The following is a 27,845-nucleotide window of genomic DNA, read 5'->3' as shown; positions in this document are numbered from 1 at the left end:
TAGTATTACTTCAACAAACATAAATTGATAAATAGAAGATATTATAAATAAATATTTTATTTATTAATAAATTAATAATCTTAAAATAATAAACTTATATAACATATAAATAATATATAAAATTGTATAATTTATTAATTTAAGATATTTAATTTTTTATTTTTTAAAATATTAATTTATTTGTATTATGAAAAATCTATCTTTATCGAAATAATAGTACACTCTTAAGCCGCAGTTATCATATATAAATTTTTTGACAAAATTAGTTAATTAAATTAATTAGAAAAAGTCTACTACAAAATGTAATTTTTAGTAGTTTAATCAAAGTCACGAAAAATATCCAGTAAACATTAATATAATGGAAAATAAAAAATATATATAATCTCACATGCCTCCATAATGAGAGAACCTATGTATAACTAATACTCTTTTCCTTTTTGAATGCTCATCTCTAACTGTAACAGATACTGCATGTGACACATGAAGAACATTTGTCTATGATGGGACTGGAGCTGGAAATAGAGGTGGTATTGGAGGTAGCAATCTAGGTCGACGTAGGCCCCGTCTACCCCTCAGAATGACTGACGGTAAATCTAGTTGAGTAGATGTGTTAATCTGCATTAATGGTGGGTCTGAAGAGATAGAAGGTTGTAATGAAGGTAGGTTTAAAGAGGTAGGAGGTTGTACTGATGATGAGTCTGAAGATGTAAGGGGTTATACTAATGGTGGGTTTGAAGAAGTAAGGGCCTAAACTGAAGATAAGTTTAAAGAAATAGGGGGTTGTACTAATAGTGGGTCTAAATATGTAGGGGGTTGCACTGATAGTAGGTCTGAATAAGTAAGGTGTTGCACCGATGGTACGTCTGAAAAGATGGGTGACTATACAAACACATGAAAAAAAATATAATAAAAGGCTACTAAGGAAGTTCCCCGAGTTCCAATAACATATATCACATCTAAAAAGACTAGTCAACTAACTCTATTCTATAGTTCTTAAAAATTGTTTTTAATAACAAATTTATGTTCGAGAATTGAAATATGAAATACAATTTGCTCAACTTATTATTCATAAAATTACAACATACTTATATACAATACAAAAATTTATAAAATATTTTTAGAAAACTATCTAATTGGTAATTCTATTGTTTGGATGTTGAGAAACTGTTGAGCTTACTACTATGTCTATTATTGCGTAATTTGACGTATTTTATTTTATTTTATTTTTTGGTCCAATAAAATGTTTTACATGTGTTTGGATTACAAACACGTTTAGTTTATTTTTCTAATTTGATAATTATGATGAAATTAACTTTTAATATTTTATTGATAAAATGAAATTAATATTTTTATATTAAAAATTAAATGTTAAAATAAATATCTGTTAAGTATGTTAATTTTTTTACAACTAAAAATTATCTGTTAAATATATTTTTCAAAATAAATATATGCTAAATATATTATTTAAAAAAAAAATTGAGATTTTTTAAAGAACCTTGTAAAAAAAAAAAATCAATATCTCATAAATAAAAATCATATCCTAAGGTTATTATATTGTTTTATACATGGAACATACAATTAAAAACTTTGTTATCATAATAGAATGAAAATACAATTTACTCCCATAAGTGGAGAATATCAAATAGATAACCTTCAAGCTGACCTAGTTAGTGTGAAATTGGATCTGGTTAGCTGGTGGTAAAGCAAACCTCAAGTGATATGGACTGATCCTTCTACGAAGGATCTATCTCTTTTATCTTATAGAAGGGATAATGTTGCGAAACATTTATTGGTTAGTTTCTCACAAACCCATACATGAAGAGATCCGATGAGCAAGAAGTGATGAATGATTTTTTTTTTCTTACTCTTCTTACTATGTCTAGGGCTCATCATCTCTCCAAATTTTCGTTGCGATCTCAACCCAGTTGCCGAACTGATTCGATACATATTGAAAAAAACGACCAATCAAATCACATCGGGTCTATATATAGATTTTAATGTGCCAAAATAAATATGATTAATATTTTAATTGTTAAAATTATTCATGTATTGTGTTGACTTGTCATAAAATTAAATAATTTTATTTTTTAAAAAACAAGATATTAAGTAAATTAGCAATTGAAAATATGAAAATAAAAATAAATAATAGTATATTTTATGAAGTTTATTTAAAAGTGAAGTATTTAAATATGATATATTTATAAAAATGACTCTCCTACACCTTAAAATTTTAATTATTATATTCATTTATTCATTTAAATATCCAAATATATAAATATTTTATAAATTTAGTAATGATATTATCAAATTCACAAAAGTTAAAAACTTAACATTAAGCCCCTGAAAAATCCAAAAGCGAGTTTAGGATAGTAAAAGATATTACAATTATATATTTATTTTTATTTTTGAATAAGTAATAATAAGTTTTTGATGTAGATGATATAAATTGTATTATAAGTAGTGTTAATTTAATAATAATTGACCTGAAAGATCGAAAACCCTTAAACAAACCCTTTCTTTTGCTACTCGACGACTCAACTGTAGTTTCAAGCTATCGGGCATTGTAATGAGCACCTTCAAGCTAAAAACCAATTAAGACCTAAAATCATTTTATTACCAAACAAAAAAGGAAAAAAAAAAAGTGAACTGATTCATCGGAGAAATCAAAGTTGGACCATTTAAGTGCGTATCCAGATCTAGATCCAGATGCTACAAAATCGAGCCCTGTTTTTCCATGCAGGTTACCCTATATAATGCTTAAGCTAACAAGGCCGAAGTTGAAACCAACCCTCAAGACATTAATCATCACAATATACAACGTGTGTGAGACACCAAGCTCACATGTATGTCTTGAGTTAGGATACGATGGAAAACAACTTTAAAGAAGGATATAAAATCCATTATCCCAAAGTCCCAATATAAAAGGGATAAAAAATAGACTATAATAAATGCCAAATATTAGAATCACGAATCTGTCATTTTTCCCCATAAAATTTCATTTTCCCTATAAATTTTCATTTTTCCCAAAAATTTTCATTTTTCCTAGAAACTTCAACAAACGTTTGCATCTTAAAAGGGCTTCAATCTTTGGATGACAACAAATCATTTATGCTAAAATAGTTGTGAAGGATGTAAACAAAAGAGAAAACCAAAAGCAATGGGAAAAAAAAATAATTTTTGAAAACCGAGATTCCGAGATGGGAAAAAAAATGGGAAAGTGCCAAAAACTTTACATAAAACAAGTTAAAAAGAAGATTGTGACCAACCTCAATCTTGATGCTTTGTAGCTCCAACAATGTCTCTCTCATAATGGCCAACTGGTAGGGGTAGGGTTTTGAAGAAAAAAATTATACAGAGAATAGAGCATGGGATGAGAAGTTGGGAAAGTAAACAAAAATAGTATAAAAAACTGAGTTTTATGCTTATGTGGATTGATGGGGGCAATTTTGAACATTAGTTTCGGAAGAAGCCCATTTTTAATATTAAGTCTACGAAGAAGTCCATTTTGGCCCAAATTAGCATGCTCAAATTCAATAGCCAGAAAAAAAAGTAAAAAACTAGATAGAACCGCCGGAGTCGCACGTAAGCACAGTTACATCCCGAACATTTAACCCGCCAGAAAAAGCAAGATAGAACGTCGGAGTCGCCACGTAAGCACAGCAAAACTATCGAATATCCGGAATATTATTTGACCACCGGAAACAGAACTCCCGGCGCATGTTATATCATCAACCGTTTTCTCAGCTTTTTCTGCAGCTTCAGCAAGCGGCGGAGCCAGAAAACAAGTTAACGGGGGCAAGAATGATAATTTATTTCCAGGAGGCAGTTACATAGCCTGATTGTATCTTTGGCTTTAAGCAAATCAAGGGAAAAGTGTCAATCCATTTAGTGCCATTTTATTTTATTTTTTTCCAATCTCGGGGTGGGGAGACTAGGCTTTGTGTGGCTCCAGCTGAAAACTGAAAACCATTTTCTGTTTCGGTTCCAAGAAAGGTAGCATTGAATATTTTCGCAATTAATGATTCATACGAGATTACTTTATATGCATTTTGCAATCTAGGGTTTTTGAGTTTGAGTGATGCCCATAAATTTTGCCGTCGGCGCCGTCTAGTTTCTGAGAAACTGGTTGGAAAAAGAAAAGGTAAAGAAAAAGGATAATTGGAACTTTGTATTTTTCGCCTCCCTAGAAGAGGCTTGGTCTTGTGCGATAATTCCGCTGTTTTTCACTGGATTTTTTCCGTTTCTTGGAACCTAATGGTGGGAAACATCTAAGTTTGCCCTTATTTGGAATTGTCGACAGTTTTAACATGAGAAGTTAGGGATTTCAATTTTCATCTTAAAATGCTAATTGTCTGGAGTTTTAGTGTAAGAAATTTATGTATGAAAAGTTCGGTCGTGAATCCCAAAAAACTTGTAGTTTGAGCCACTTATGTTTTGGGTTTTTGGAGGATCATTTTCATATATGACAGGGTGTGCATAATCTGTGTATACTATCCATATCGGGCCTAATCTTGTAGTTCGATCTCGTGAAAAAGGTAGATTATCCAGTTGTGGCTTTGTTAACGTCAGCTGGCTTTTTTCCTGGCAAGAACTTGGAACATAGTTGATTACATAACAAAATATTTGGTATGGAGGAAGATGTGATTGTGAGACAAAAGTTGTACAATCTATGCTTATGATTTTTCAGGCTCTGCAGTTAGATGTGTCTTGGTTCTTCAGTGTCTTTGTTTCTATTTTAATAGTGCCAAACATTTTGTTAACTAGTGTGAAGGTTTCTTCGGTTTGATACTGTCCTATTGAACTACTTCACTGCATAATACTTATATAGCAATTGTTGTTTTAAAGAGTTCATGAGGTTGGTTTGTAGTTGCTGGGTACATTTCTTTCTTTCTGTTTACTGAATTTTAGTTCATGCAGCCAGGTGCCTTAATAGTGCAGTAGTTTGGGACCTGTGGGATTGCTTTGCCCTTTCAACAGTAAATTATCGGTGTTGTCCAAGATAGACAGTGTTGAAGTGCATTATGATATTGTGCCCATAGAGGTATCTTGGCTTTTTCTCGAGCATGGCCCTTGCTGGTTCTATGCACTTGTCCCATGAATTGGGAATTCAGAATTGGCATGGGTGCAGTAACCAGCCTAAGGTACACTATTTGTATCCTTTAATTATTATTCTTGTTCAGCTGTTTTTTTTGGGCCTGGATGTTATTTTTATTTTTTGCTCTTCTCCAGATTATGATGGCAAAATGCCAATTGCATCTGCTCAGAATCACTTCCTCATCTCATGCTTTGGTATGTTTTCTCTTTGTATCTAGAACTGCTGGTATATGTATAAATTTTATACTATTCCAAATATTGTTCTCGAAATTGTTTATCATCATGCATTCAGCACTTTATATATATATATATATGTGTGTGTGTGTGTGTGTGTGTGTGTGTGTGTATTCTACATCCAGATGTTTTGTCAGGTTCAGGTTTCCAGTCTATTGTTATTTTCTGGAGATTAGTGAGTTCGACAAAGTATAGCAGTTTGGTGGCATTTGCACCAATTGTGTACAAGTTTGACTTATGTGAGGACACTTTTTTCCTTACAATTCAATCTTGATGCAAACTTTCCAGAGCCAAAGTTGGTTCTTGGAGATTTCTGCTATTTTATTGAATAGCATCTTGGGAGTTGGATGACTCATGGTATGTGTTCTTTTTATAGGCAATAAAAGAGTATATTAATAGTGCCTTGAAAAGAGTACAACAAAGTACACACAGTGTATACGATATGCACCAAAAGGTAGAACAATGAAAGAGAGATCAAAAAACGGCCTCCCTCTTTCCACTTCAAGCACAACCAATCTACAAAACCTATCATGGACATTGATTGATAGTCTATGTACAGCTTAATCCATTTCAAGAAATTGGCCATAAAAGAATATTTAATCGCTTCATTTGACTGCTTAGTAAATGACCTCCTATTTGTCTACTTTTAGAGAGTTCAAAACAAACATAAGAGGGCGACCTTCCAAGCTTTCTTCTACTTCTTTCCCACAAAAGAACTGTGCAACTTAAAAGGTTATCTCTACTGGTGGAGCGCATCACTCGTGTCACACCAAATTGAGAGAAAACTAGTTTCCATAAGAAACTTGCTTTAGCATAGTGAATAATTAAATGATTAACTGATTCTTCTTCCATTTACACAAGTAGCATCTTTTGGCATCATCCATCCTCCCCTTTTAAGTTGGTTAATTGTTAGAATATTTCCCCAAATAGCTTCCCAAGCAAAGAAACCTTCTTTTGTAGGTACCCAAGGATTCCAACCTATCTTTATCGGAAAGAGGCCTTCTTCTTCCCCAACCAAGGATGCATAAGGAGATTTAGTTGAAAAGTGCCACTCTTGATTTCCTTCTAACACATCCTATCCTCCGCATTGCTTCTAATTTGGATAGAATGTAAGCTCCTTAAAAACCATTTTGCTCCCTTAAGCTCCCAATTATTGAGTTATCTTGAAAAAACGGGGACTTTACCAATCTCCCTCCCCTTCTTCCTCCCATACCTTTGCCACCCATGCGTTTTTGGCAACAACTAAAGAAAATAACATCAGAAAAGCTTCTTTCAGAGTCATATATCTACACTAACTGTTTTTTCAGAATCTCACATTTCTGCTATTCTCGACAATGAAGCGAAAAGTTTCTTTCAGATTCGTATACCAATACCAATTGTCTTTCCAAAATCTCACATTTCTGCCATTCTTGACATCAAAGTGAGACCTGTTTTTCAATTCATAACAACCCTTTCTAATTTCCTTCCACACCTTCACCCCATAACCATCTCGCACATCCCTTGTACGCATTCTCCTTCATTTTCCCCAAATTTGCCTTCTGTGCCTTTTTTTTTTTTTTTTTTTCTGATATGTAAGTGCAAATTGTATTAAAACGCCAAAATGGGCTATGACTTGTTTCTTCCTTAATGAATGGCTTTTAGTTATGAACCTCCAAATCCATTTACCAAGCAAAGCCTTATTTAAAGTGGAGAGATTTCAAATCCCAAGGCCCCATGTTTTTTTGTTTGAACAAGCAATGACTTAATTTACCAAATGAGGCCTTTTCTCACCAGCCCCATCCCAAAGAGAGTCCCTCTAGATCTTTTTTAGTCTTAAGCTTATCCTTTTTAGCATGGTGAACAAAGACAAGAAGTAGATAGGGAGACTTGACGACGTACTTTTAATTAGAGTCCCCTTCCTCCCTTTTGAGAGGTATTGCCTCTTCCATAAAATTAGTTCTTTTGAAATCTTTCCTCCATTGCATCCCAAACTAATGCTGATTTATGGGAGCTTATAAGGTTTGACCCAAGTGGGTAGTAGCAAGTTTTCCCACCCTATAACGTAACATAGAAGCCAATCCTTCTACATCTACAATATTTTCAATTGGAATTAGCTCTTGTTTCTCCATATTTATTTTGAGGCTAGATATCACTTCAAACCACATAGAAGCCCAACTTAAGCTCTTGATTTGTGTCACAAAAGGCTAGGATGTCATCAACCATCAAAAGACGAGACACGTCTATTTCTTTCCTCCATCCTCTAACCCACCTTAAAACTTGAAATAAAACTCCCTTCTCTAGCCCTACTCAAGATCTTATTGAGGGCCTTCATGGCCAAAATGAATAAGTAGGGAGAGAGAGAGGATCTCCTTTGCCTCAAACCTATGGAGCTTTGAAAACTAGAATTGAAAATTTTGCTATGGTTATGCACCATGAAATCCATCTAATCTACCTTTTGCCAAAGTCCATTTTATGCAAAATCGAGATTAGGAAATTCCAATTTACATGGTTCTAAGCCTTCCCAGTATTTATCTTGCACAAGACCCCACTCATAGAGCACTTTAGCCTTGAATCAATGGCTTTGTTAGTAATAAGTACTTCATTCAAAATTTGTTTGCCTTTCACATAAGCATATTGATAATTTAAAACTACTTTTCCCATCACGTTTTTTAATCTATTAGCCAGAACTTTAGTTGAGAGCTTGTACAAATCCTTAACCGAGTTGATGGATTTGAAGTCTTTCAATTCTTCTGCATTAGTTTTTTTTGGAATTAGGACCAAAAAAGTTGTATTTAGAAATCTCTAGAAAGTAACATAATTAAAGTACTCTTTGAAAACCATTGCATCATCATTGATGATATTCTAACAAGCCTGCCAAAAAGCCATTGCGAAACCATTTGGTTTCGAGGCCTTTTCCTTAGATAAATTAAATAGGGTGTCTTTTCCTCCAAAAAAGGCGTTTCCATGCTTCTGCCTCATCATTCTCTAAAGCTTTGAGATTCATACCACTATTGCTAGGCCTCTATTTTTTTGATATGGAAAGAAGATTATGAAAGGCCTTACACCCCATTTTTTAACTCAACCTCCTTAGTCATCCAAACACCCTTTACAATTACTTTTTGTGCAATGCACATTGGCCATTTTGTGGAAGCACTTAGTGTTTTTGTCCCCATTTCTTAACTAGATTTCTCTTGATTTCTACCCCCATATAGTTTCTTCTATTGAAGCCTATGTGCTAAACTCTTCTAATGCTTTCTTTTTAGCCTTGATCTCATCAACAAGAAGAACTGCTTTTCTCTTCTCAGAATCCCAAAAAACCAATTTGGTTTAAGGCTTTTAGCTTTTTAGCATGGTTTTAAAAACCGGACTAGATGGGACTGAACTGGCCGGTCACGGTTTTGGTTTGGTCTAGTGGGTTAAGCCGTCCAAGGGTTGGACCGGCATCGAACCGGGTGAACCGGCGGTTGGATCGGCATCGAACTGGGTGAACCGGTGGTTGGACTGGCGAATCGGCCGGTTCCGTTTGAACTGAATGGTTTAACTCATTTTTATTTTTTTCCCCTCCCATCAAAACGACGTTGTTTTGATGCTTTTGGCATCGAAATGACACCGTTTTAATAATTATAAAATCTTCCTTTTTCTTCCTTCCACCCCCCAACTACTGCAAACCCTACTCGCCGCCCCTCCCCATAGCCCAGGCTACCACTGCCAGCTCCCCAGCTAGTCGCTTCTAGTGCTAGTTTCCTTGAACCCGCTTGCGGTCGCCGATGAGGACCCCCACCAGCTGTTGCAAACCTTTTCTTCCCCCTCACCCCCAGCTATTGCCCCACTGCCCTTTCCCACAACTCAAGCTGCCACTACCAGTTCCTCAACCAGTCGCCGTCGGTGTTGGTTCCGTCAGACTCCCTTGTCGCCACAGACGAGGACCTTTTGGTGGCTGTGACTGTAACTGTTTAGTTTTTACATTTATAGTGCTACTGATGAGGCATTGTAGATTTTTCCTAAGTTTGAACAGTTTAAGTTTTTATTTTTTTTACTTTAATATTTAATATTTTACATTTTATGTTTAATATTTAATATTTATGTTTAACATTTTATGATTAAAATGATAAAATCTATTACTCTCATTTATTTATTGCATATTGAAATTTCAATTTATTGAAATTTTTGTTGATTTATTTATTGTAATTGAAATTTGAATCATTTCCATATTTTATTATTTTTAATTTTAATAATATGTAAAATATATATTTATGACGTTACTGATTTAAGTGTGGTTCGACCAGTGAACTATGAACCGGTAACTTTTCGATTTAATGACCGGTTCAGTTTTGAAACCATTGCTTTTTAGAACAGACATTCCCGAAAACGTCTTTGTTCCACAACTTTAGGTCTTACTTTAGAGCCTTTAATTTCTCTACCAAAATGTGGCTACAGGAACCACTTAGGGAATACCCTGACCACCACCTCTTAATGAGATCTTTAAACCCTTCCATTTTAAGCCACATATCTTCAAATCTAGAAGGAGTCTTCGCTTTACTCAACCTATCTCCATCAAAAATAATAAGAGAATGATTGGAAGTAGGTTTTGGTATGGCACTTTGATTTAGGTTTGAAAAACGATGTTGCCACTCTTCTAAAACTAAAAAATGATCAAGCCTCGAAGTTGAAATCAATCCTTAGCCACCACACCATGTGAATTAGCCCTTACTCAATTGAAGCTCCCTGAAGTTCAAGTCTTCTATGATCTCAGAAAAACGCCTCATAGCAAAGGATAACCTTGAGCAATTCCTCATTTCCCTTGGAAATATAATCATATTAAAATCCCCTCCTAAACACCAAGGATCCTTCCACATTCTCTTTATAGAGCCCAATCCCATTCTAAGCATCTACCCACTCCTAAGCTCTAGACTAGATGCCTTAACGTTTTGTAAAGGTTCTTAGAGGACATTGAATCCACAATTTGTGATCTGATCAATAACTGAATAATTTTTTGTTTCTCCTTGTTATTGGCACCTCTAACATTCCAAGAAAGAATCCTTAACTTCATCAGTCAACAAACACTAATTACTAATTGCTCTTTCTACACCTCCTCTTAGGCCCACGAGAACTTCTGTTATTAGCTAAGCATTCTAATTTACGATTCTCCATCTCAAAACAAGAAACTGAGGCTGGCTTCTTAACAACCCCTTATTTAGACCTCTTACCCTTTTTTTATAGCCTTCATTTTTTCTCAAAAGGGCCAAAATCTCCAATTCAAAGCCCTCAAGAGGCATTTCCTCAAATTTGTTGAACAAAGTTAGCTTGTTGATGCATCTTTTAGTTAAAAGCTCTCACTATCCCAACCACTACTAGATCTCTCATCTGCCAAACCCACCTCCCCCTTTCTCAACTCACAGTCTCACCACTGTAAATCTTTCGTAAATTTTTTTGATAAATCTGCCAAACACCCTTCTTGGATCATCATTCTCAAGGGCTCTTTAACAAAGCTCACAAGAATTTTGGTAGAATCCCCTCTTGGCTCCAAGGGGTCAATTTATTGACCACTTGCTGGTCATATTGGTTAACCATCGAGAGAGATGAAGATGAAAAAGAGATTGTGCCCCTAAAAAAAGAAACATAAAGGTGGGATGTACCTTTAAATCTTGTGGCTTCGGATAGTAGTGCTTGACTTTTGCTCTTGAAGAGGTTGTGGGAGTGATGATAAACATTGGTTAGATGGCATAGACCCATCAAACCCCCTTTCCTTAGAGGAAGAAAAGGAATAAGGCTCTAAACGAGTTTGCCTCCTTTTAAAAATGAGAAGGGTATTAGGCTTACCTAATTTATCTGAGGCTTGACCCACACCAGAAGACTTTAGAAAGGGGGCTTGAGACTTAGAAGGGTCTAATTGCCTATGATTGGCCATTTCTAAAGAAGCTAGAAGGAAAATCCAAATGAGATGGGCTAACGCTAATCCAATTACTAGAAAAAGGCAAGGGTCCCAAAACCACCTCAAAACACCTACCTAAAACTTTGGGCAACATCAAAGGAGAATAGCTTAGAGCCTTGTTGGATCCACCAAACTTCTTCTGCACAATAAGCAAAGAAAAGCCTTAGGACACCTCTACTTTGTCACGTTCCTTTTTACCCCAAAAACAACACATGGCCAACTTGCTTCTCAATGGGCACTACATCAAGCCCTACTCCTTTGCGAGCGTGTGAAGGCTCTTTTTCCCCATTTGTGTTCTTAGGCTCTTTGCTCCACGTCTTAGGCTCTAAGCTCCATGCCTTAGGCTTTACCAAGGTCATCTGTGGCGGTAGCTCCCACCAAGGCTGGATGGCAAAACAAGAACGCCCCACTACCAAGTGCAACGAGCTTGGCACCTTCCTCTTATCATATTTAACTAGGATTCTAGCCCACTACAAATTGCGACAACCAATTATGTCCTTACCCAGAACTAAAAAACCCTTGTAGGCATCCCCAAATTTTTAAATAAAGCCTTACCCCGTAGATGCAGGGAAAGACCCACAATTCTCACCCACAATTCAAGAGAACAAACACCACTTCTATAGTAGTAAGCTATAGGAACCCACCAATCTATAGATTTAGAGGTTTGCCCTTAAAAACAAGAGTCCCCTTTTGAAGCACCTTTTTGGAACCTCCTAGCAAGGCCAAATGGAGGATACCTTTCAAGCGCTAGTTGAAGACAACCCAAGACTCCAAGGAAACGACGCCTAACACCTTTTCTACAAAATTACCCCATCTACCCACAAAACAACACTTAAGGGGCTGCAAATTTTTGTTAATCTCCTTCATACCAAGCTTAATCCATACTGCCTTGTCTATTTCTATCCTCACATTGGAAACATCAATATCTCCTGATACTTTCGTTGAAGGATGAAAATATTAGTTTTTACGGATATGTTGTTAGTTGGATTTTATGGATATATAAGGATATTTGTGACATTCATTAATAATATATAGAACTTGAAAACACATTCGATACAAATTTATTTAATTAAAATGTATTCAAAGATACAAAATAAATGACGATGTATGTATGATTTTTAAAATGTTTATAATTTTATTTTTAAATGTATGTCTTTTATATTTAATTAATATACAAAAGATATAAAGAAAAACTCATTAAAAAAAATTATGATAATGGTTTTTACATTTTTAATACTCAGTTAAATCGAATTTGAATATAAGATAGTTAAAATTAAATTATTTATTTATTTTGAGGAGAAACAACAATGTAATATATTGAATTAGGAATTAAAAAGTACAATAGAAGGATGAAGAATCTTCCCACAAACAAGAGCTAAACAAAAGGAATATCATAAACCATATGGTAAATACAAAAAAATAACCTCTTCTTACTAGCCCACGCCCTTGGAACTACACATTGCTAACCAATCAAATTGAACCACATTAAGGGGTGCAAGAGGCCTAAAAATAAGCAAGGAAATGAATTGTATCCCAAAGAACCTTTATAGTCCTTGCCTTGTCCTAAAAAATGCTAACATTTCTTTCCTGCTACACAACCCAAATTAAAGCAATACATCGGTTTGCCACAATACCGGGCCTCTCCTAGAGCTTCCCAATCCATTATATGAAATGGTCACCATGTCACAAATACTCCTCAGAGAGCACAATCCATCTTGACCAATCTAAATAAAATTAAATTATTTGTTAAAGTTTATTTTAATATTTTGTGTTTGATATGAATGTATTAAAAATATAATCTTCAAAATTCTCATTTTCATTAAATATGAGATGAAATTTTAATATATATAAGTTTTATCATTTATGTCATGAATAGTATGTTGGACTAAGTGGTTATTGCCCTTTTTTTTTCATGAAGGAGGATAGGGGTTTGAGTCCCGTACATTGTTTTATCACATTTTTGGGCTTTGATTGTGTTGAGCATTGCTTTGACTGCATGTTGACCACTGAAAATGGGGTATTTAAAAAAAAAACCCAAAAATATCCTGAAATATCAACCGAAAATCCTGAAATATTGGGAAAAATCAAGAAAAATCATCCCACTCGACTTATTCACTTAATTATCCTATCGATGACCATTGAAGGTCCTGAGCTTGTTGGCCAAAACTTTCCACCCACCAAGAAGTCCTCTACCTTCTAGGAACACCAAAGAGAACTTCTTCTCCTCCACAGGCCTAACAGAACACAGCAGAAATCTTCCTACCTTGTTGCTATGCAGATCCAGCTTGTAAACTCTACCTCCCTTGACATGAAACATCTTGAAAGGAGATCTATCACTGCCTGCATCACAGACCTCCGCTCCTTTCAGCAACAGATAAAGATCCTTCTCACCAAGTATGATCTAAGAGGAAAGGCACCAGCCCCTCTCCACAACCTTTCCAACCATCGTACCTTTGACCATCCCAATTGATATCTCAAAGATTCTGATTCGATGCCGAAGTAGCAACAGTCACCTCCCATCTTCCTCTCAGTCCAATCATGGTAAGTGGATCTTTGGCTATTGGCTATGAATTTGGTTATGGGGCTATATGCCCTATGAAGGGTTCAACCTGCAATTTGGGAATTGATGGATAACTCATGGTATGAGGTGTTGACTATTGACTTTGAATTTGGTTAGGGGTATGCAACCCTCTTCAACAATCAATTAGTGAACTGATGTCCTAGTGGCCCATCAGTATAATTTAATGATTTAATTATCTTTTATGGAAGTTACCCTTTAGGACTATAAATGCTTGCTGAAGATAACAATTGATCCCTTTTTTTTTTGGCACAGTTTTTTCATGCACATATGTATGATTTGGTGCATGTGTATGCAAGAAATAGAAGTTTAACAAATTTAATGTTCTTTAAAGTGTGAAGCCTAGAGAAATTCTGCTGATTACATGATCATCTCTTCAGAGACAGGATGCTCGGAGTCTTCATCTTTCAAATAGTATGGGTGGGTCAATAACTCCTGTATCTTCTAGATGTAATGTTTTCCTGTGCCGATCGTTTCTAGGTGGAGGAAATGAGATTTCGGTTTTAAAATCTGCTGCCTTGGTTTTGACAAGGTACATCTGTTTTTTACTTTTTGTAATTTTGGAGTTTCTTTTAGTCAACCATGTAAAACACTAATGAAGTCCATATTTCTATTTCTATTGCTGAATATATACAGTTTACCTGCATATAAATATAAACTTGTATTGATTCATTGGCCTCTCTATTTTGGATTTCTTAGATGCTCTTTCTTGTGGTTAGCTTGCCTTGTTTTTGTAGGCTAATCTTGTATATTTTTTGTGCTTGTTTTGGGATGTTTTGTGTACATTGCCTGTATACATAGGGTGCACCCTCTGTTTTTGGCATATCTTAATACATGCTTTTGTTGTCTATAAAAAATATAAATCAATAAATAAATAAATATGAACTTGTACTTCTGTAGCTTAGAGTTCATATGTTTGTGAGAGTTAGTACCTTGGATTGGATAATAAAATCTTTTGCTGTTGTAGTTATGCAGCATCAATCAATTAACTATATATCTCTTTGTCGTTTCGTATAAAAAAAATTTAACTTTACATCACATACATTTATCAATGTCCACTTGTGATTGTTAATTTTTTTGTTGGTACTATGGTTGAGCATTAAAAGAAAAATTGTTTGAGGTTCATCTTTTTCATCTACTCAATCGGTTAATTCTCCTGAAAGTGTTTAAGTTATATTTCTCACACTTTCTTGTCATCAGGTGCATATAGGTCTAGATAGCCAGGTCTTTTGTAGCACTTCATTCATATAAATAATATAGTACAAGAGGCCTGCAGTCTTTGTAATATAGCAAATAATACTATCCTGAGCCACAAAACTAACAGTGGAGAAAAATTGCATTTCTCATTCATATGTTAAATGTATACAACCTTTGAAATATATACAATAGTAAGAAAGAAAGAATAAAAAAAGAAATATTAAAGATCCCTACAAATAAGAGATTATATACACAAATTCACACAGTTGTGTATGCACACAATTGTACATAGATATACACAGTTGTATATGTTACAATTGTATCTTCCAAACTTTCCCTCAAGCTGATGAATGGATATTATCCATTCCCAACTTGATAATGATTTCTTGAAATCAGGTACTGGTTAATACTTTCGTTAAGACATTGGCTAATTGACATCCAATGGACACATATGGTGTGTAGATTAAGCTCTGTCTAATTTCTTCTTAATAAAATGTTTTGTATTTCTACATGCTTGGTTCTGTTATGTTGTACTGGGTTATGTGCAATGTTGATGATCGGATTATTGTCACAATAATATCTCATTGATGTCTCCCATTTAATCTTCAAGTCCTCCAAGATAATTTTGAGCCAAAGCAACTCACAAATTCCTTGGCCCATTGTACGAAAATTCGCTTCTGCACTAGATTTTGCAACAACTTTTTGTTTCTTACTTCTCCAAGTTACCAAGTTCCTTCCAAGAAATGTGCAATATCCTGTTGTAGATTTCTGTTTAACAATTGATCCTACTTAATCTACATCAATATAGGTCTCCAATGATAGGTTGTTGCTTTTCTTAAACAAAATTCTTTTCCTTGGACTTGCTTTCAGGTAGTGTAGGATTTTGTATGCAGCTTGTAGATGAACTTCTTCAGGTTATGCATAAATTGACTCACTAGGCTGATTGTATAGGCTATGTTTGGTTGTGTATGTGATAGGTAGATTAGCCTGTCAACCAATCTCTGATGCATACCCTTGTCCGCAACTGCATCCTCACTTGCTTCTCTAAGTTGTTTGCAACTGCATCCCCACTTGCTTCTCTAAGCTTATGATTTGAATAAATAGGTGTTTCAATTGGTTTACATCCTATTTTTCCTATCTCTTGTAACAAGTCAAAAACATATTTTTGTTGGGAGACAAAAATTCCCCTTTTTAAGTGAGCCACTTCAATTCCCAAGAAATACTTTAGTTTTTCAAGCTCGTTTATTTCAAACTCTTTTGTTAAACACCTTTTTAATGCTTCTCTTTCTTTAAGATCATTTCTAGCCACTATTTTATCATTCACATAAACCAGTAGGGCGGTTACTCCCTTTAAGGCCGAGTGTTTAATAAATAAGGTTGTTTGTAGCCAACAGTTATTATGACTTTAGCAAATCTTCCAAACCAAGCCTGTGGAGATTGTTTTAGTCCACATAAGGCTTTTTTCAATTTGCATGCCTTTTTCCTTTCAAGTGCATATTAAAGCCAAATGGAAGATCCATATAAATTTCTTTTTTGAACTCTCCATATAGGAACACATTTTTCACATCAAACTGTTGTAAGTCTCAGTCAAATTAGGTAGCCAAAGAAAGTAAAACTCTCAGAGTGTTCATCTTAGCTACTGGTGTGAAAGTTTCTTGGTAATCTACTCCATATGTAGTATAACCTTTGGCAACAAGCTTGACTTTGTACCTCTCAAGAGAACCATCCACCTTGTACTTGACTGTGAACATCCACTTGCATCCTACTACACTCTTCTCTCTTAACTCAACTACATCCCAAGTCCCATTATTTTCAAGTGCTTCCATCCTAACCCCCATAGCTTGTTTCCACTCTTACTATTTAGTGCCTTGGATAAGGTCTTTAGTATGACTATGGTGTTTAGGCTGGTGAGAAAATTTCTATAAGATGATGACAATATGTCATAGGACATAAAATGGGAAAATGGATATAAAGGGTACTAAGTACATGTTCTTGTGCCTTTTTTCACTGCAATGGGCAAATTTAGATCACCACTATCAACATAATCCAGAGAAATCCTAGGAGAAAATGGATCATTTACTTTGTAGGAAGTGGTCAATTTTGACTCTTGGACCTGCACAGGTTTAATAATGGTTGCTTTCTTTCTTGAGTAAACCAATGTTTGTCTTGTAGAAGTGGGAACTTGTTTCCCTAAAGGTAGACTTCTAAGGTTAGGACTTGTAGGTTTAGGAATTTGTGAATGTTCAGACACAGACTCAGACATGGATGATTGTGATTGTGAGGGTTTAGACATAGGTGAGGGCAAGTCAAGTAAGAACAATTCTCCTGTATTCGTATCTTCCATGAATGATGTTGCCTTTTAAAGATAAGGATGATTTAAGTAGCTTTCATATTCAACAAAGGATGATAATATTTGTAAGCTTTTTGAGTTGATAAATACCCCACAAAAATGCACTTAATTGCTCTTGGATCTAGTTTATCTTTGTTATGAGTGTGGACATGGACAAAAGAAACACAACAAAAAACTTTTGGAACAATATTGATAGACATTGTAAAGTTTGGGAAGCATTTTGAAAAAATTTCCATTGGCCTTTTGAACCCTAAAACTCTAAACGACAATTGCTTTATAAGATGAACAACGGTAAGTATTGTTTCCCCCCAATACAATTTAAGAACATTTTGTTGAAACCAAACAGCTCTTGTAATAGCAAGAAGATGACAATTTTTTCTTTTAGCAACCCTATTTTGTTAAGAAGTACTAACGCAAGAGGATTCATGGATAATATTTTCTTTTTGAAAATAAGGAGATAGGATTTGATTGAAGTAATCATTTGCATTATCAAACCTAAACTTCTTGATTCCCACTTTAAATTGAGTTTTGACCATTTTGTGAAAATTGGGAAATTCAATACTTAAAGATGAATCTCACATATGGATAACACCTAGAAGGGGGGTGAATAGGTGTTTTTAAAACAATTTGAGATGGTATTTCACAAATGCTTACAATTCCCCTATTTTTCTCAAATGTTTTGAGTTTTTTTTTCGATCCTATTAACACACAAACAAATCACATGCAATAATGGATGCACCAACACTCTCTCAACAAGTTAGTCAATGTAAGTTACTTACAAATGAATCAACACTCCCCAACCATGATACATTGTACCAACACAAAATTATAGTTTCACATGTCCCTTGTCATCATCAACATAAAAAACTGAAATATACCATATTCTTTTAAAGCCTTAATGATCCAATTTCAGCTCATAACCTTAATCAATCAACAAAATAAATCAATGAAAATTCTATAAGCTAAACATAAACTAATAAAAATTGAGATAGAGATAAAGAGATATTGACACTAAAATTTTAATGTGGAAAACCTACAAAGAGATAAAAAACTATGGGCCTCAAACGATCAAAACATTTGCTATGAAGAAACTTAATTGAGTACAAGGATTTACCTAGCTCAATCCTTCAATTTTCTCCCAGACCACTTGCCTAGAACCTTTAAACTTCAGCTACCCACTTTCTTCTTCCGGAGCATACTTGGAGTCCACACCAAGCTTGATCTCGACTTTTCTTGAATCCATACAAGAAGAAATTTTGGTTTTACCCCAAAATGATGAGTATGAGAATAAGGATGAATAACACAATGAATCAACCCATTTGGAATGAATTTTTTTCACTCAAAAATTGATTTTCAACTCAAACCCAAGTGATTTTCTCTCAAGGCTAACCCTTTCCCCATTTGGTTTGAAAAATTAAAGCTTAAAACAAGGTCTTTCACTTTTACAACCGTCTCTTCTCTTTTGGAAAGAGGGCTTAAGTATTAGGATTTTAAAATCCATCCAACAATTGAGAATGATTTGGAAAAAGCTAAAGAAATGCAGATGTGGTTGAAGTTTGATCGATTAGATAAGAATAAAAAGAACTTGGTACAATAGAGACTAATACCCTTAAGTTGGATCGATCAGAAATCGATCCAAATGATTTAAACATTATGTTTTACATTCCATAAGCAACCATCCATTTTTTAGTAAAATGATAAGAGTTTAAAACATGGTTGATCAATGTTTGCCATCATCCAACACTTTAAAAACACTTACCATCTCCTTTAGCCATCTTCAAACATGAACAATTCGGAAAAGACAAGTATCCAATGGAGGATTTGATGAGTATGGGCTAAGAGACACAATGCGAATTTTGACCTGAATTGCTGATACATAAACACACTTACCATACTCACATCTGATTTTTGTTTGAGAAGAAAGATCCAAGATATTCGAGTACAATCATCTATAAATGAGGCAAACCATCTAGAGCCTAAAATGTTAGGAATTATGGAAGGACCCCAAATATCACTGTGAACTAACTCAAAAGGAATTGGAACTCTTTTATTACTTATTAGGAAAAAAACACGATGGTGTTCACAAACATCACAATATAAATTTTCTACATCAATTCCTTTGAACGATAAAGGAAACATATTTTTAAGAATGCCAAACGACAGATGTCCAAGACGAGATGATGAAGCCAAATCTTATCTTTTATTGTGAATGGGATTTCAAAAAGGAATGATAAGGGTACCTGACTCCCAGTCCTATTTTTGACTAAACAACAATTTAAGTTAGTAAAGTCCATTTTCTCTAGCATGTCTAATCGTCTTCCCTATATCTTGTTCTTAAAATACATAGTGAGAGACATAAAAAAACATGACAATTAAGTTCTTTGGTAAGTCGACAAATGAAAACAAGATTGGTGGAAAGCTTAGTTACATGTAGCACATTTTTCAAAACTATAGATTTATTCAAGCGAACTTCCCCTTGATTAGCCATGGTAGCTAGAAAACCATCAACGGTGACTATTTTCTTATTATTAGGATATGGGCTAAAGATATTAAACTTTTGTGGGGAATGAGTCATATGATCTATAGCTCTGGAGTCAATGACTCAAGAGCCTAGAAAGACATCTAAGACACTAAAATCAAGAGAAGGGGAATACTTACCTGACTGAGTGAGAGAACAAGCTCCACTAGGACTCTTAAGGGTTCCTTAAGAGATTCTTTGATTTCTCAATCTCTTCCGTGTTAAGATCAGTAAGTGTTAAGATCAGTATGTTCACTTGTCAAAGGACAGCTTTGTTGTTCACACTTCTTTCCTTATTTTAGCCCACAATTGTTTCCTTATTTCTCAATTTATTATTCTGTACAGTTAACATACATTATTTGACATATTATAGTTTACATGTATAGGGCTAGAATGATGCGGGAATTTATTTGCTTTTATTTGCTTTCCATGTATAGCATCCTTGTAAAGTTTATATATAATATACAAAACTCAAGGCCAAGGTATTCGACCATTCACACAATATTTTGACATGGTATCAGAGCAAGGTTGCTAATTTTTCTTCCCTCAAATTCTTTTCTGTCTTCTCGGTTTCGGAGGTGTCTCTCGTGTCTTTTGATCAAGTCTGTGTTGATCCGTGCTACACCCAACCACAACCATTTTTCTTAGTATTTCTGTGGCTGTCGTGGGTCAGTTTTCTTCTGGGATTTTTTTTTTGGTCCATCTTTTTGTCTCGGGTTCCATTTATTTTCTATGGATTCCGCACCTGTGTGTGTTAAGTTTACAGACATAAATTATTCTACCTGGGCATTTCAGTTTGAACTTTTTCTCAAGGGAAAAGACCTTTGGGGTCATATTGATGGCACGGATGTTGAAAAACCATCCACTTTTGACAAATCTCAAGATGTTGGGTCTTCTCCTTCATGGGCTGTGCTTGATGCATGCATCATGTCTTGGCTTCTTGGTTGAGTGGAGCCTCATATTGTCACCCACTTGCGGTCCCATCACTCTGCTCAATCTATGTGGGCTTACTTAAAGAAAGTTTATCATCAGGATAACGATGCTCATCGCTTTTAGTTAGAACATGCGATTGCCATGTTTCAACATGGTAGTCTTTCCATCCAGGACTACTACTCGACATTTTTTACTCTTTGGCATGAATATGTTGATTTGGTTACAACGGATGTTCCTATTGCCGCTCTCTCAACTATTTAGACTATTCACGAGACTACCCGGCGTGATCAGTTTCTTATGAAACCACGTCCGGAATATGAATATGTTCGCTCCTCTTTACTGAACAGATCTCCTGTTCCCTCTCTTGATATTTGTTTTGGTGAGTTACTTCGCGAAGAGCAACGCCTTAGTACTCAAGCTATTCTGGAGCAATCTCATGGTAGTTTCGGGACGGCAACTGTAGCTTATGCTGCCCAAGGACGCGGACCACCTATGCATTCTAAAAACTTGCAGTGTTTCTGCTACAAGGAATATGGGCATATTGCTGCCACTTGTCCTAAAAAGTTTTGTTCTTATTGCAAGAAGAAGGGTTACATTATCAAAGAATGTCGTATTCGCCCCCAGAATCGTCAGGCCCAAGCATTTCAGACTTCGGTTATTGTCCCTCCTGTAGCAACTTCTGCAGCACACGACTCTCCTTCAGCTGCATACTCTGTTCCTGCACCTCCTGCACTAGATTACTGCACCCCAGAAATGGTGCAACGGATGTTAATTTTAGCATTATCAGCAATGGGGTTCCAAGGTAACAATTCTACTAAACTCTGGTACGTGGACTCGAGGGCCTCTAATCACATGACTAATAATCCCACCGCTTTGTGTCATGTTCGGCCCTACGTTGGTCAATTTTCCATTCAGACTGCCAATGACAGCTCTTTGCCCATAGCTGCTATCGGCGATGCCTCTTCTAAGTTCACTGATGTGTTTCTTGCTTCTCAACTTTCCACGAATCTTATTTCTGTTGGCCAATTAGTTGATAACAATTGTGTTGTTAATTTTTCTGGTAATGGTTGTATTGTGCAGGACCAAGTAACGGGGGAGCTGATCGTGAAGGGACCTAAAGTGGGGCGCTTGTTTCCACTATTTTTACTTGTTCCAGAATTTTCTCCACTTTCTTCTATTAAGTCTTTTGCTTGTAATAATGTTTCAGATCTTTGTATGGTGTGACATCGTCGTTTAGGCCATCCCAATACTCAAATCTTATTTCATGTATTGTACTTTGATTTACCTGGTAATAAGGATTGTTCTTCTTTATCTCTTGAGTGTGATTCTTGCAAACTTGGTAAAAGTAAAACTCTTCCCTTCCCTTTGCATGCAAGTAGAGCATCTCACTGCTTTGATCTTATCCATAGTGATGTTTGGGGACTTTCCCCGGTTAGTTCACATGAGAAATTTAAATATTATGTGACTTTCATTGATGATCATAACAGATTTACTTGGGTCTACTTTCTTCGCTCTAAATCTGAGGTCTTTTGTACTTTCACTGAGTTTTTAGCGTATGTTGACAATCAATTTTCTACTTCTATTAAGACATTACGCACAGATTCCGGTGGTGAGTATTTGTCTACTGAGTTTCAAGCATTCTTGGCTTCTAAGGGTATTATTCATCAACGTTCATGTCCCTCTACTCCTCAACAAAATGGAGTTGCCGAACGCAAAAATCGTCATCTCCTAGATGTGGTACGTACTCTCTTGTTAGAATCTTCTGTTCCATCCATGTTTTGGGTAGAGGCTCTGAAAACTGCTACTCACTTGATTAATCGTTTACCTTCTCAAGTCCTACATATGGAGTCTCCCTATTTCTGCTTATTTGCTAAGCAACCTAGTTATGATCACCTTCGTATTTTTGGTTGTGTATGCTTTGTTCATTTACCTCCTCATGAGCGACATAAATTATCTGCTCAATCTGTTCGATGTGCTTTCTTGGGATATAATATATGTCAAAAGGGATTTGTTTGCTATGATCCTACATTACATCGTACACGTATTTCTAGGAATGTTATTTTCTTTGAAAATCAACATTTCTTTCCTATATCCTCTTCTACTGTGCCATCCTTTTCTACTGTGATCCTCTCCTCCTTTGAGCAGCAGTTCTCAAATCTTCATCCAGTTAGTTCTCGCTTTCAACCAGGTATTGTGTATATGAGACGTTCCCGCCCACAGTCTCTTTCGGTGGCTCACCCGATATCTGATCCTACCACGCTCCAGATTCAGTCAGTTGCAGCACTTCCAACACCTTTAGTACGTCACTCTCCTCGAGTGTTTGTACCTCCGAATAGGTATGGATTTCCGTCTTCCAATTCTGGCAATTCTATTTCAGCCCTTACTGCTGCATTGTCCAATTTTGATATTCCCACATGCTACTCACATGCTACCAAGCATGATTGTTGGCGACAAGCTATGCAGGAAGAAATTGCCGCTCTAGAGGCCAATCACACTTGGGACATTAAGCCCTGTCCTCCCACTATTGTTCTTTTGGGTTGCAAATAGGTTTACTCAGTCAAGGTCCGATCTGATGGAAGTTTGGATCGTTACAAAGCTCAGCTTGTTGCACTTGGGAATAATCAGGAATATGGTGTCAATTATGAAGAGACCTTTGCTCCTGTGGTTAAAATGACTACTGTTCGTACGATTCTAGCTCTTGCTGCTTCTAGTGATTGGCCACTACATTAGATGGATGTAAAAAATGCTTTTCTTCATAGGGATCTTAAACAGTGTATTTATATGAAGCCACTCCCGAGATTGTTTCCCTCTCCGACTTCACATGTGTGTAAGCTTCATCGCTCTCTTTATGGTCTCAAACAGGCTCCGAGGGCCTGGTTTGATAAATTCTGCACCACTTTATTACAATTTTCATTCATGCAGAGCAAGTATGACACTTCCTTGTTTCTTTGGAAATCAGATATGGGTATTGTTGTTTTTTTGGTTTATGTTGATGTTATTGTGATCACTGGTTCCGATTCTGCTTTACTTGGTCAGCTCAGAACTCATCTCTCCGAGTCCTTTCATATGAAAAATCTTGGGTTTCTCATATATTTTCTTGGTCTTGAGGTGCATCATAGTCCCTTTGGTATTTCCCTCAATCAATATAAGTATGCGAGTGACTTGGTGGCTACAGCTGGTCTACAAGGGGCTACTTCTGTTGATACTCCCATGGAATTAAATGTCAAGCTTCGCAAAGAGGAGGACGACTTACTTGCTGATCCCAGTTTATACAGGAAGTTGGCGGGTAGCCTTGTTTATCTCACCATTACTAGACCGAACATTTCTTTTGCTATACAGCAAGTCAGCCAGTTCCTTCAGACTCCTCGTCATCTTCATTTGGCTGCTATCCGTAGGATCATATGCTATGTTCAAGGCACTTCTACTCGTGACTTGTTATTTCCTATAGGCAATTCTACTCGCCTTGCTGCTTATAGTGATGCTGATTGGGCTGCTTGTGCGGATAACCGTCGCTCCATCACTGGTTGGTGTGTGTTCTTAGGTGATGCATTGATCTCTTGGAAAAGTAAGAAGCAAGACAGAGTCTCTAAGTCATCTACGGAATCTGAATACCGGGCGATGTTTTTTGCTTGTTCTGAAATCATTTGGCTTCGAGGTTTGCTTGCAGAGTTAGATTTTTCTAAGACCGATCCTACACCTCTACATGCCAATAATACAAGTGCTATTATATCCACTGACTTACAAATTGCTGATATCTTCACCAAGGCTCTCCCTCGTCATTGACATTGCTTGCTAAGTAGCAAATTGATGCTTGTTGATCAACCTGCATCAATTTGAGGGGGGGTGTCAAAGGACAACTTTGTTGTCCACACTTCTTTCCTTATTTTAGCCCACAATTGTTTTCTTATTTCTCCATTTATTATTCTGTACAGTTAGCATACATTATTTGACAGATTATAGTTTACATGTATAGGGCTAGAATCATGCGGGAATTTATTTGCTTTTATTTGCTTTCTATGTATAACATCCTTGTAAAGTCTATATATAATATACAAAAATCAAGGCCAAGGTATTCGGCCATTCACACAATATTTTGACATCATTGCCAGCCCTCTTTCTTGTAATGGGTTTTCATTGATTTGAGAGTTGATGAAGTGTGCTTAAATTCTTTGTTGTCCACCTTTAAAACCTTGTTGTCTACCCTTGAAGTCCCAATCTTTACTCGAAGTTTGAGGCTTTCCATAGAGTTTCCAGCACCGGTCCCTTGTGTATTTGGACTTTTTTCAGTAGATACACCAAATAGTTTCCTTGTTTGTTGTTCTAGATATAATTAAAATATAGCAGAGTGCCTTTGAAATGACAATGGAGGCTATTAAATTGGGGTTAAAAAAAAGAAAGAAAAAAGGGTACCACAACTCAGCAATGAAGACTGAAAAGAAAAATTCCAAGGAGCCTAAATCGGCTCTTATACCATGTGGAGAAAGATTGTATTTCTCATTCATATATTAAATCTATACAACCCTTGAAATAAATACAATAGTAGGAAAGAAAGAATAAAGAAAGAAATATTAAAGATCCCTACAAATCAGGGATTATATACACAAATCCACACAGCTGTGTGTGCATACAGCTGTACATAGATATAGACAGCTATACACACACAACTGTATATGTCACAGCTGTGTCTTCCACACTAACCAATCCTTAATACCTGCTTCCTTGCCTAGATAATGTAGCATTCATCTGTGCCCTAACAGCCTGTTTTGGGTTGTCTTAAGCTGGAACCACTTTGTACCTGGGAGCATTATGTGTCTTATAAAATTAAAAGAACGTGATATACTTTATACCTCAGATGATTGAGTCCATGTCTTTGTCCTTGGGCCGTCCCTGTTTACCTGTTGAAGTAGTAATAAAGAGCATATGATGTTACATTTGTTAAACCAGATGCAATTGCCAATTGTAAGGAAAAATGATATGCTGGTGCTTCACTACAATATGAATAAATGAACTTTAGAAGCAGCTCCTAGTGGGAGGGCTGTATTTCGTCAATATCAACATGGCCAACAAATTCTAGGCTTGCCTAGCCTCGGATAGCTTCCATGCTTGATCTTTTAAGATAATGGTCCAGTTCTGCAGGATTATGATACTGGGTTTTGTCATTAAAAAACCGATCTTGTGCACATGATTGGCCTTTGAGCTCTTATCTGAAGTAGGTTATTTGTTTCTTACTTTTTGTAATTTTGGAGTTTCTTCATATTTGCATTTCTACTGCTGGATTTATATGGTTTACCTGCATACAAATATCATTTTCTTCTGCTGTAGCCTATTGTTCATAAGTTTGTGAGAGTTAGTCCCTTGGATTGGATAATCAAATCTTTTTGTGTTGTAGTTATGCCGCATCAATCAATAAACTCTACATTGCATACATTTATCTGTGTCCACCTGTGATTGTTAATATCTTTGCTAATACCATGGTCGGGCATTAAAAGAAAATTTGTTTGAGGTTCATCTGCTCATTTGATCAATTCTTCCAGAAGTGTTTTGAGTTATATTTCTTGTACTTTCTTGTTATCAAGTGCACATAGGTCTAGATAGCCATCTCTTTTATAGCTCTTCATTCATATAAATTATCTAGTACAAGCGGCCTACAGTCTTTGTAAAGTAGCAAATAAAACTATCATAAGCCACAAAACTAATCAACCCAAAAGGCTTACTTCCTATCCTAGACAATGTGGCAATCATCGGTGCACTAACTGCCTGTTTTGGGTTGTCTTAAGCTGGAGGGACCTTGTACCTGGGAACATTATCTGTCCTGTAGAATTAAAAGAACATGATGTGCCTTACATCTGGGACGATTGAGTCCACATCTTTGTCCTTTGGTTGCCCCTGTTTACCTGTTGAAATAATAATAAAGAGTATATAATGTCACATTTGTTAAACCAGATGCAACTGCTAATGTAAGGCAACATAACTTGGAGGCTCTTCACTAAAATATAAATAAATGGACTTTAGAAGCAGCTCCAAGTGGGAGGGCAGTATTTCACCAATATTGGAATGGTCAACAAATTCTATGCTTGCTCTATCCTTGGATAGTTTTCATGCTCAATCTGATGAGACAATGGTCAGTTCCATAGGATAATGATTTTTGTAATGGAAAATGATCTTGCACACCTGATTGCCTTTTGAGCTCATATTTGAAGTTGGTACACGTTACCTACGTGGACTGATGTCAGAATAATATTTTTTTTTTCTCTCTTTTCCATTTTAACATGTATGATCTTGACACAGTTTCCATCATATGATGCAGGTCATGTAATGCTTTACAAGGAAGCCCTCTTCTACTTCAATTGGTTCCAGCAGTTAGCATTGTTGCTTTTGCTACATGGGGTCTGGGGCCGCTAATGCGTCTTAGCAGGAACCTTTTCCTCAATGTACAGACTATTATTCTTTCACCATTATCTTTATCTTTTCAACAGTTGTTAATCCCTTAATTGTCTGATGCTTCTTTTTTCGCAATTTCTTGCAGAAGACTGATAATAGTAGTTGGAAAAAGAGTAGCACATATTATGTTATGACCTATTACCTTCGACCTTTGCTGTTATGGATTGGAGCAATGCTTATTTGCCGGTCAGTAACATGATATTTCTGCATGACTAGCATCTACTTCTGTTCAGTCTACTATGCTGACCATATCAGGGTTCATTTTTAGAGCATTGGATCCAATAATTCTACCTTCAAAAGAGAGCCAGGCTGTTAAGCAACGACTTCTAATTTTTATACGATCATTATCAACGGTGCTAGCCTCTGCCTGTTGTTTATCAAGGTGAGTGTGGTTGCTGTGACAATCATGTCCCATGAGGAGCTTTCCAATAAGTTTATCAAACATTTAATCATAGTGCTGTTCAAGCACTTAGCAGCAGATCATTCTTAAAATGATTGGTAGGAGTTATTGAGGAATCGTTGTAGTCAAAAACTTGTTTTTTATTTTATTTTTATTTATTTATTTATTATTGTTAATGCTAAAAAGGTT

At 35.8% G+C, this 27,845-nt stretch overlaps 1 protein-coding gene across 5 annotated transcripts in view; it reads left to right on the top strand.

Moving 5' to 3' along the window:
* Nucleotides 1-3,543: 3,543 nt before the first annotated feature.
* The window catches only part of LOC117906716 (mechanosensitive ion channel protein 2, chloroplastic-like), a 37,976-nt gene continuing 13,674 nt past the window's right edge, over nt 3,544-27,845 (top strand). For 2 of the 5 annotated variants that reach the window (XR_004649879.1, XM_034819877.1), the window contains exons 1-7: nt 3,544-3,993; nt 4,918-5,141; nt 5,230-5,289; nt 14,198-14,349; nt 27,123-27,246; nt 27,342-27,442; nt 27,525-27,638. Coding sequence is in view for 4 of the 5 variants with exons in the window: in XM_034819877.1 (XP_034675768.1) it covers nt 5,064-5,141; nt 5,230-5,289; nt 14,198-14,349; nt 27,123-27,246; nt 27,342-27,442; nt 27,525-27,638 (629 nt within the window). In the remaining variant the exon portion in view is untranslated. The other 3 variants (XM_034819878.1, XM_034819879.1, XM_034819880.1) reach the window with 3 other exon arrangements.

This window comes from Vitis riparia, chromosome 18 (genome assembly GCF_004353265.1).
Source record: "Vitis riparia cultivar Riparia Gloire de Montpellier isolate 1030 chromosome 18, EGFV_Vit.rip_1.0, whole genome shotgun sequence".
NCBI classification, from domain to species: Eukaryota; Viridiplantae; Streptophyta; class Magnoliopsida; order Vitales; family Vitaceae; genus Vitis; species Vitis riparia.
Note: the sequence above shows the minus strand (reverse complement) of the source record. Positions and strands in the feature narration are given on the sequence as shown.